The 11850-nt window shown below is 37.1% G+C and overlaps 1 protein-coding gene across 1 annotated transcript in view; it reads right to left on the bottom strand.

Moving 5' to 3' along the window:
- Positions 1-6870: 6870 nt before the first annotated feature.
- The window catches only part of MYO5A (myosin VA), a 194827-nt gene continuing 189847 nt past the window's right edge, over positions 6871-11850 (bottom strand). Inside the window, exons 40-42 of the mRNA XM_042783688.1 lie at positions 10296-10470; positions 7335-7415; positions 6871-7023 (exon numbers count right to left, since the gene is read on the bottom strand). Coding sequence (XP_042639622.1) covers positions 6871-7023; positions 7335-7415; positions 10296-10470 — 409 coding nt within the window. The remainder of the gene's footprint in view (positions 7024-7334; positions 7416-10295; positions 10471-11850) is intronic.

The following is an 11850-nucleotide window of genomic DNA, read 5'->3' as shown; positions in this document are numbered from 1 at the left end:
AGATTTACTACAGCCTTGGAAACCTTAGAGGGTGGTTCTACTTTATCCTATAGGGTCACTATGAGTCAGAATCGACTCCTTGGCAGTGAGTTAATCCCACTATATCTAGGCATGACTTACTCTTGAAGGAAAGATGCTGCCTTTTCTCTAATTGTTTTCTTGTTTGTTTAGATGTTTAGCACTTCTCTTCTTTGTCATATATATCACCATGTTGTCCAGTAGTAAAGGGGAACTCGTCAACTTTTAAATTCCCAAGATTCCTTAGAACCTCCATGAGGAGAGAGATTTATGTTCCCTAATCTTAAAAAGGCAGCTCTGGTAGCGTAGTGCCTAAGGCATTTGACTGCTAACTAGAAGGCTGGTGGTTCAAACCCACCAGCCACTCCTCAGAAGGAAGATGGGGCAATCTACTTCCATAGTGATACTGCCTCGGAAGCCCAAGGAGGGGTCACTATGAGTCGGGTCTGACTCGATGGCACATAACAACAACAATCTTAAAAAAAAAAAAAATTAACAACCTAATTTTGTTGTTTTAAAATGTGCTGGCTGTGAATAAGTTAAAAGACATTGCCCAAGCTTTATATCCATATCTTTATTTGAACAATTTTCTATAATAGCTAGGAGAATACAGCATTAATGACACACATTTACTAAGTACAACATGAGACACCTACAAATTTAGAGCATAAATGTCATTCTGATATTATTTTGGTTTTCATCTTAACACTAGGTGATAGCTAGTAAAAACCTATGTTTCAAAGGCTTTTGTTGATATGAGGTGAATTATTAATTTTTTTTTTTACTTCATGTGAGATATGTTGGAATGGGTTCAGTCTAAAACTAGAGTTTGGTTGATCATGGCTTTCACTTCTCAGCACTTCTGCTTCTTCCTCGTTTTTTTTTTTTTTTGATCAATAGTTCTCCTATGAACTTCTCACAGATTAACAACACTACATTTTTTCTATGTAGATCAAAGTAAAATTCCTTCTCCAGATTTAACAAAGGAAAATATCTTGAAAACTGTAATGTTCAATTTCATTGTAGTTAAAAGGCATATCCATTTCACAGAAAAATAATATGTTAAATACAAAATACAGTATGTTAAATGACATGAGCTCATTTCTCTGCGACATTGTTAGAGTAATTTAACAACAATAACAACAAAAAAATCAGTGTTAATCCAGGATCCCATAAAAAACGCATAATGAGAATCATAAATTACAACATATACATCTACATTTAAAGGGAAAAAAAAATCATGATGTGTGGGAAAAAAAAATGACTCAAGTGAGTTGAGGTCTGAAATGTAGGTTAAAAATTTTATAACGTGGTAATATTAAAATATTTGACACTATTGACTTTTAAAAATGTATTAAAATGTACTGACCTACAAAGTATTTTAATTACATATACCAGTTTCAACCCCAAAATCATTTTTCATTCAAATAGTTCAAGCAATATTACAATACTAAGGAAATGTTAATCATATTCAGAATATGGTAACACCCATTAATTGAAGCTAATGAACATTAGCTAAATGAACATTAGCTAAACCAACTTATGAAATAAAATAAAATTATAAAATGCATTTTGGCAGATATTTTACATAGTACTTTTCAGTTCCTGATCTATGGAGAAAATGTACTGTAATTCCAGTTTGATTTGTTTAATACAGGGGATTATAATTTACAGTACTCTTTCTTGTTTTCACTCAACCTTTTTTATAGTACAAGGTTCTTATCTTTTCTTTTTAAAAGAATGCCCATGAAAGGTTTTAGTGCTGTGCCCTTATTAAAAACAGGTTAGTGGAAAACAAGATATTTAAATATTACTGAGAATCTAATTTTTCTCTTTATTTCTTCCATATGTTTATTTGCTTACTTGTGACAGAGTTCCCACTAACTCAGGAACATTCTCTAAGCCAACATTTCTTTGGCTCTGAGATTGTTGCTGCCCCAGAGTGCTGGTCCCTGTTTGGAAATAACAGAAAGCAAAGGAAGTAGACTGTAACAAGAGGGAGGGGTCATGCAGGAAGGTAAGAAAGGAATTAGTGGTTGGAGACAACACCCAACAAAACTCTCACAAAACCGTAAGAAACAGGGCAAGATATTATCTTCAGGCAAGAAATTCTTTACACAGGAGAAGTTCCAGAGAACTTAAGGCAGCTCTAGAAGGGAAGGGAGCAGGGGTTAAGGCGGCCCTCACAGCACTGCCTGAGAACAAATTCAATGCACTTATCCATGAATATAGGCCATAGCACTACACAGAGGCTTTCTAACGGACATGCACACAGCACAGTTTTCTAGCTCAAAGCAAACACCTGCAGGCATGCACACATTGTAACGTTCAATCTCACATTGATTTAGATCTGGTCTGCCCAGTGGATAGCCCTCAGAAGGTACCCAGTAGCCTGGGCTACTCTGTGATGAGGCCCTAAACCAGGGAGGGTGACTGAACCCGAGCACCCCGGGAGCCTGGCCTGCAGGTTCTCCGCAGGCTGCACAGCTCACCTGGCAACTCTTAAGAGGGACTCTGGGGAGTGTGTTGAGAGAAACCTTCCTTTTAACTTTAGGGAGGCTTTCATTGTTTCCTGTCTCTTTGGTTGAGACTACCTGATACCTAATTAATGACCTAAACAGAGCATTGTATCCTCCAAGGGTCAAACCTTTACAATAGGTCTGTGTGACAGAAAAGAAAGCCACCTGCCTCTGGGCACTTTATCTATTAGAACAAGTAATGTGGTGCTTGGCACTTGCTCAGCCCCAGATGCCAGTTGCCAAGTCTGATGGGAAAAAAAAGCAACCCTTACTGACCGTGAAGTACCCTATAGGTACCAGGAAGAACAGAATGTCACCTCACAACAGCCACTTTTTAAAGTCCCCTGCCTCGCATCTGCCCACACTGCCTGTGGCCTCTGGGAAAGTGGAAGCTGCTCGAGGGCTGTGTGACCTCAGGCAGGTCACTGGCATTAGCACTATCTCATATTATCATCAGCAAATGATATAGACCTAGTCCTACTCTGCCTGCTGCTGTGAGGATAAAATGAGGTAACATGGAGAAAGAGCACTGAAAGTAAAGCATAGCCAGACATAATGTACTGTTTCTGTATGACTTTCAACAGGAGAATTGAAGGGTCATTCACTAATTTTTTAATTTCTCTCTTGTTGAAGTTACCCAGATGATCTTTGATTGTGCCTCATGGGGGAACTGGTGACTGCGTATGTGTGAGAGAGAGGGAAAGAGAGGGACATAGACTGGAGATTGACTTTGAACACTGTTTAAGGACTTCTCAGAATGGTGGTAAGGTGCCCCTTTACATAGGGTGACCAAGAAAGTTATTTCTCAAAAAAATCACTGTACTGAAATTCTAATAAAATGAAGTATTTTCATAGCCCTCTCCAATGTGCTATTAAAAAATTGATCTATATTACATGAATGTACTTACCAAGCAACTCTCAAATTATCTATTAAAATGAAAAGAATAACAAAGCAAATCATCCAAATGGACCCAAATTCCACATCTCCTATCAGTTGGCTTTGGGAATATATTTTTGTACTTTTGCATTTGACAGAAAAAGTGTCTGGTATATGGGGAATTTTCAAAACTTCCAATGGAATTACGAAGCTACACTTTGTGTATTTTATCCCATGTTTATCTTCTTGCCTCTCTTTAGTTACTCTTAGGAATTTATCAATGCCTTAAGAAAAGCTGCAAGGTATACTGCTTCAAGTTTTCAGCTTTGCCTTCTCAAGGTGTGAGGTGAGTCAGAGAAGACTAAGAAGGGGCTTTAAAATGAAGAACTGTTGTGGGTTTCAGAATCTTTCTTTGAATACCTATTTTTGAATACCTATTTTAAGTGCATCAGAGAGGAATTATGGGAAAGCAAAATAGTGATAATGTTAAACAATGTTTAGCAGAGAGGGGAGAACAACAAAAACTTGTACAAAGAGTGGCTGGCAGGTATGCTGGTAGGCAGGCCGGTAGGGCACTGAGAATGGACACCATCCATCTGCCTTTACTAAACAAGGAACAGGGGAGATAGCGGTTATGGGCTCTCTGATTCAGTTGAGGGAAGAGGAAAAGTAAATGGATAAATAAGAGCTAGAGAAAGCTGGTAGACCTGTGTTTATAGTTGGGTGAGGAAGCATGGATGGACAGAAGGGTGAGCAGTTCTCAAAGTGGCCAAAAGACACCCATTAAAAAAATAAATAAATAAGTACAACTCACTGCCATCGAGTTGATTCAGTGAGCCGAATATTGTTGCATCCTCAAGAAAGCAGTACAGTCATTTACCAGGTCTTGGGGTTCCATGGTTGCAAGCTATTTGTGTTATGACTAAGTCTTCAGACTACTAAGAAGTTAATTATTCTGAGGTTCTGGTTAGTCCCTGGAGGAAGCTGGAACTCTGGAAGAGCAGAACCTTTGCATTTAGAGTTGGCACAGGGCAGTGGAGAGAGCAGAGCCCTGGCCCAGGTAGGAACAGGGCTTCAATACTCCACAGCAGAAAGACAGGAGGGGGAAGAGAAGGCCCAGACCAAAGAGGCTTCAGGGTGTGACTGTCAGGCAATAAGATAACAGCTGCAAAGGTGTGGGAGGGATGCTGTGATCTCAAAGACCTGACAAGATTCAGAGTGTACATGGGACACAATACACAAGTCTAAGCTGGAGAAAGGGTTTTGGAAGGTTTTCAGGTCTAGGACAGCCTATGTCATGGTTGCATTTTTTTTTTTTTTTAAAGCAATTCCCTGACCCAGTCCCCATCTATGTGTTGGACTCTGTCATATTCAGTACTAACCAAATGGTTATAAGGTTAATTATTCATTGGAAACCATATTGACAACCAGGGAGAACTGAGAGAATCTGATCGAATCAGTAGTGTTTTGGGTTAATTTTACAAATAAATAAACATATTCAAACAGAATATAGCAGTACATGATCCAGTAATAATCATCTAATTAACTTTCAAATAACACAACTATAGTGGGACTATTTAAAGGCATGTACATAAATCATGTGCATTTAAGAAAGGTTATGTCTAAAGGAAACTTGTGATCTTACATTTTATTAATCTTCAGAATTAATAGGCACCACACACTGGTTCGTGCAACAGAGGGTTAACTTGTTCTGTACCTGCAGCTTGTTTCTCTGGGATCCAAGTACTAAGAGGAGAGAAGTTTAGAGGTGAAAGGGACCTTAAGAATCAATTGTCCAACATTCTTATCTGATACATGAGGAAACTAGGCTCAAATAAGTTAAAAGACAATGTTTACCTTTTAATAATCTTTATCACTGATTTGAAACTTCTTTATTTCCATTAATATTGCACACATTTTAATAAGATAGTCATTTTTATAGATCAACTAACAGTTAAATTATATAAATCTATGATTGTAATCCAGAACCATAGTTTCTAATGAAAACTAAAGATTTGCTTTTGTGCAACCTGATGATTTCCTGTATGAGATTCTAGGAAAAATGCAGAATATGTTTAATTAGAATTTCAGAATGAAAACTTACAGAATCTGGGTCTTATTGAACCAAATCCTCTATAGAATTCAACAATCTTCTATATTTCTTATATAAGTCTTCTTAAAGTATTTCTAATATGATGCTCTTTAAAGTTATCTAGTGGCTTCTGAGAACATTTACAGCCTAAAATAACAGAATCATAATTATTTATTGTACATCTTCTTTTGCATAATTTATAGGATAATCAAGGTTTCAAGACCTGAATCATGAAAATTCTGACAACCCTTTCTAGAAGTGACTGAGATTAATTCTTAATAAATTAAGAAGAAACAAAACCCATGAAGGTTGAAAATATGCACTGTAGGAATCAAATCTGGTAAATGAAAATAAGTCATTTCATAGAACACTGTCCTCTGATGTGATATCCACCTAGGGAAAATTAATGAGCAAATCCACATAATATATCCTGAATAAATAATGACAGCAACAATAGCCACTTTGTCTAATCCTACCCCTAAATGTCAAACATTCTGTCATATGAGTACATAACCCCCCAGTGTCTGCTACTCATGCTAAGTCGCCAGTTTCCTTGGCAGGTGAATCTGTAGATATTTGCACATAATCCAGTTAAAAGTGTGAGCTGCTTGAATTGTAAACAGAGTTGACACAAGAGAAGCTTATTGTTGTAATGTGTAGTATCACTTACATCTTAAAGAACATGGTATGTAGCAGCAATTTAAAATGCTCAGTAAACTACAGTACAAACAAATGGACATCTATGCTATACTGCAAACCAATGGCTCTTTTAGTATCTCTATATAATAGTGACACAAAGAAGGAAGTTACTTGACCAATTACTTTACATATCGCCAGTTTATTTCTTCGTTCCAGTTTGACAGTATCAACAAAATTGATTCCTAAATTGATAATGTACTCAGCAGCGATTTTGTTTTCAGTTCTTCTGTTTAGCCCAAAGTAGGTTCCTTGTTGGTTCCTTTCTAACAACAGCTCATATATGGAATTTATGGTTTTTTTTTTTTTTTTTTTTATATATACCATTTAACTGCAGTACTAAGGATTTAAAATAAGTGCTGGCAACTGAAGACATATTTTCCTTCCTCCCCTCCCTTTTCTTCTTCCTTCCTTCCATTATGCACTTGCATGAAACTTGGGGTACCTAACTGACCAGAGATGAGTGTTGCTATACAAGATAACACAGCACAAGGAGCTTATCTTTCTTCCCAGGTGATGAAAGTACTCTAGGAGATTTCCAGTTAATCCTTGTTTGGGAGATAATCAGTATTTTATCTTTAAAAATACGTTTTCAGTAGCTCTCTGGAAATAATGGGTTCTTACTTTAGGCAAGAAATGTATTGTCCATATTTGCCTTGACATCCCTTTCAGACCCGTGAAATGAATCCCAAGCCCAGGCTGGCTGGGATCTGGATGGTTTCCAGCGCGAGGGAGGACGGGTTAAATGGGAATGTGACAGGGAAGATGTGTTTAGCATCCATGAGCAGCTGAGGAGAGTCTTTCCTGTCTCGTAAACGCATCTGAGAAGATTAAAAAAAAGAAGAAGAAAGAAAAAGACAGAGCATCAATTCTTTGAATCTATAAAGACTTTTTTCTGCCCCAAATTCCAAACCAATGATATATGTTTATCTTTGTTTTCAAAACACTCCATTTCCCCAAAAAAATTGTTATTAAAAGTTAACGTATTGTAAAAATAAAACAAGAAAATAAAAGATAAAAATACATTACCCTTCAATCAGTTGTAAAATTTCCATTCAATTGGTGAATCAAAAAATAAACAAAACAAAACACGTTGGTGAATGAAAGAAAAAAAAAAACCGAGAGATCTTACCTGAATAGTACGAATAAATGATACAGAGACTCTTTCTTCAAACTCGTTAACTGGCGTATACAAAAACAACACTTTGACAATCTGTAAGAAATGAGATGATGATTATAGTTTTATCAAATACACACTGAGTACCTGTAATCTGGAAAACGAAAGGGATCTGTGCACACATTCATCAATGCTACTCAGGGATGGGGTAGTTACAAGAGGGGAGAGGGAGCTGGTCTCAATGGCATGTTTACCTTTCATTATTTTAATTTTTATAAGACTGTATTAATGTAATATTTGCTAAGTTTTAAAGAAGCACAATAGGTTTGGGAGAATATTCAAAGAGTACAAAAGAATTCAACATAAAAAGTGAAAGTGCCTCCACTCCCATCTTCCCAGTCTCTGAAAGCAGCAATTGTTAGCAATGTCCTGGGTGTCTATTTAACTATTTTCTACACATTATACATTCTATTACCTACACATTATCTATTTTCTATAAGTCTATCAATAGTATTCTTCAAACTTGCTCTCCTCATATAATAATATGTCTCTGGCTATATATAAAAGGAGCTCTGGTAGCATAGTGCCTAAGGCACTTGACTGATAACCAGAAGGCTGGCGGTTCAAACCCACCAGCCACTCCTCGGAAGGAAGGTTGGGCAATCTACTTCCGTAGTGATACTGCCTTGGAAACCCAAGAAGGGGTCGCTATGAGTTGGGTCCGACTCGACAGCACATAACAACAACACCACCACCAACATATATAAAAAGAATAGAACTAAATATTATTTTTTCTTAATAGCCTTATATCATATTTTTATAAAATACAAGTTATTATAAATGACTAATAACAAAGACTTTTAAAATGAACCAATTAATTAGAGGTCACAAAAGGCTTAAAAAGGTGTCAAATTAATTTCTTTTTAAAATGTTCATAACTCTTTTCAAATTAAAATAAATCATTAACAAAATAAGGTAGAAAGATATTTCTGTTTTCAAGGTGTTATCTAGGGCTGTGCTGTCCAATACAGTAGCTACTAGTTATATGTGGCTATTTAAATTTAAGTAAAAAATTTAATTGGACAGTGCTGATCTAGAGGCAAAGAATAAATTAAACACCAGAGAGATGTGAATTAGAAAGTGGGAATGTTTAACATGTCAGTGAGGGATTACTGAATCAGGGGATCACTCCTCAGAGGCAACTATCAAAGTCCTAAAGTACTGGGACTTTAAAAAAGTAGGACCACTTTGTTAGATAAAATTTGCTAAATGAAGCATAGCTATATTTCACTTTATGAAATATGTATTTAAAATATATAAAAGTATGTTAAGGTATAAAGCATATTCTTTAAAAGTTGGATAACAGCAAATTTCTATAAAGTCAGGTTTCACCCCATGTAATCTAACTTTCCACACTTGGCAGAAATGGGGCAAGAAATCAGAACCATTACACTTGCAATATAGCTCTGCTTTATTCTTAGCAAGAATTATGTAACTGAGAGTTCAGCATTAAGGAGCTGCAAATCTTAACTCCCATTATCTACTGATTGAGTTCTGACTGCAATATTGGGCACAACTAAAGAACTCTATGTTATGAGATATGGGACAAATATAAAGTAAGTGCAAGAGTCAGCACAGAAAATAATTGGGCAAAAGAAAAACAGGGATGTTGATGCCCATGTCTTGCTTTATGCTGTTACCAATGTTTTCAAATACCCTTCCCTTCCTCAAATTCCAGACACCTTTGCTCTGGTTACCTAGTGCTATGCTACTCTGACAGGAATATACCACAAATGGGATGGCTTTAACAGTTTATTTTCTTACAATTTGGAGCCTTTAAGTCCGAGTTCAAAGTATTAGGCTCTAGGGGCTGGGTGAAAGTGCCTCAACCCTGGGTTTCAGCTCTGCCTCCTGCTCCTGGCCCACTGAAGCTAGAGGCTTTTCTTCACGCAAACAGCTTCTGGCTGCTGAGGCTGACAAACCCAAGGTCAGCGAGTAAAAAGGCATAGTCCCAAGGTTACCAAACAACATGGCAGGCCATTGATTCCACTAAAAGTCCTAGGATTGGCAGAGCACAGCAGGCTGCTGAACAATGACCTGGGTACATGCAAGGTTCGAGTGTACCAAAAAGCTAGAGACCAATCGCAAAGCTTCTCCTTATATATGGAAAGCAGACCACTCCCTAAAGCAGCTACTCAGCTGCTTGTGGCAGATTCCACCATGGAGTTGATTGCCAGTCTCATTATGGGGAATAACTACATCCAGCTGCCCAGCCACTCAAAACCAGGCTTAGGCAAGTTGACATACCACCTTAGCTACCACACCCTTCAAGGTTCAGCTTAATAGACCCTTCTTTGAACCAAGTCAGTTATCCTACCTCAGTGCTTCTTTCAGACCTCTTACTATATAGAACTTGGCAGAATCTCTTATAATAGAGTCAGCTATATACAGCTCTATCTTCCCTATTAGACTGTAAGCTCCTTTAAGGCTGGGATTGTTCCCTAGCTGCTGAAATATCTCACTTAGCAACAAGTTTGGTGCCTTCAGATAAGAACTCAATCATTTGTTGAATTGAAAGGAACAAGAATTATCTATCTTAAATAGAAGTCTAAAGAATCACTCAATTATCAAATAATATAGAAAATTATTTAATGGAATCTACATTCCACAGAATGTATACCTCATGAGAGCAGGAATTTTATTTTGTTCATGGATGTACTTAAGTGCCTGGAACATTATAGAACACCAAAGGCACTCAAAACATTTGCTGAATATTGAACATGGATGACTGTGATTAGCATTGAAAAGTACTTCCTGGCAAAATCTCCTTTCTTCAAGATCTGTAGAGATATACATCTTCTCTGACAAAGATGAAGTCATCTTTGAGACAAGGTTAATAATTACCACCTCTTTACTGTGCTAATAATCATCTCTGCTAAATGTTAAATTATTTCATAACAGGCAAAGTTGCCGTACCTGGGCAGTAGTTAGAGCATTGCACATGGAACAAATGGCTTCTGCATCTTCATCTGTTTTCTTTTTCACTTGCAAAAGCTGAGCAGCTTGAATAAGAGGTTCCAGAGTTTCTTTAGCCCCACTGTTCATCAGATTCTTGTCACGTAGCCATTCTTCCAGTTGACTGACATTGTACCTATGCCAAACAGAGAGAGTGTGAGAGAGAGAGAATACACATTTGCTGAATGTTGTCATAAATGTCTTAATTTTTTGGTGTGGCCTTGTCAGGATTTCATGTTAAAATGACAGGCAGTATTTTTGTTCAATTTTCTTAAATTGCATCAGCTGTACTTAAAATTTTATGATTATAAATAGTTAGGAGACTTATAATCATAATTATATAAGATTAAATGACTAGAGAATATATTTTACTTTAACAGAGGGAAGAAATGTAGTCCCTATAGCAAAAGTTATAAGACTTGCTAATAAGCAAAACAGACTACATGATATTATTGGACAGCTGACCAGAAAACACTCCATAGCTTCTCTTACAATTTCAGAGATGAGTCCCTTTTGGTAGGTGAGAATCGATAATCTTTTAAGTACTTTCTCTTCCTTAAGTCAACTGAAACACGAGGAGATCCCCTCACATCTAACTTGTGCTCATGCCCTATTTGGGGATGAGGCTAGGCAGTGGAGATAGTGGCCTGAGGAGTGCTCAGGAATGGCAGGAGAAGAGGGCAAGTGAGGGCCACTAGAAGAAACAAAGACCCCAAATACAGAGAGAGACAAAGAAACTACAGAGATGCTGAGGTTTCAAGAATTGGCCAGTCAAATGACAGTGGTTTTCAAACTAAGATTGAGGTAAATGGATACACAATTAGACAAATAAGAGGTGTTATGACATTATAACAGATAACTTCACATTTATAAGCACAGCTTATAGAGAAATAAATTCTACTTCCTGAGTGGAAGGCATTCTGTTCTTAAAGCTAATTACAACTGAATTTGAATTAGAACAGAAAATTTGAAAAGAATGCTAAGGTTTCCTGAGGTTGAATAGTTTGAAGACTTTTGCAGAAAAAATCTTTTTTTTTCTTTTCTTCTTTTAGTGATTATTCTAAGGAGCTCTGGTAGTATAGTGGATAAGGCATTTGGCTGCTAACCAGAAAGTCAGCAGTTCAAACCCACCAGCTGCTCTGTGGAAGGAAGATGAGGCAATCTACTTCTGTAAAGATTTACAGCCTCGGAAACCCAACGGGGTCACTATGAGTCAGAATCGACTTGATGGCAGTGAGTTTGGTTTCTGGTTTGGTTTTAGTGATTATTCTAGTTTTAAAATAAGTATTTGCAAAAATAAAATAATAAATCCTATTATGATAATGAATTTATGCTGGGGAGGAGTTGGGCATAAAATTGAGTACAGCTTTTCTGAAAATATGTTGTTGTTGTTAGGTGCCATTGAGTCATGTCCAACTCATAGCGACCCTATGCACAGCAGAACGAAACACCACCTGGTCCTGAGCCAGCTCCACAATCCTTGGTATACTTGAGCCCATCGCCGCAGCCACTGTGT

Source organism: Orycteropus afer, unplaced genomic scaffold (genome assembly GCF_000298275.1).
Source record: "Orycteropus afer afer isolate SDZICR_OR568_19922 unplaced genomic scaffold, OryAfe1.0 scaffold00026, whole genome shotgun sequence".
In the NCBI taxonomy this organism is placed as follows: domain Eukaryota; kingdom Metazoa; phylum Chordata; class Mammalia; order Tubulidentata; family Orycteropodidae; genus Orycteropus; species Orycteropus afer.
The sequence above is the reverse complement of the archived record's forward strand: the minus strand, read 5'-3'. Positions and strand labels throughout refer to the sequence as shown.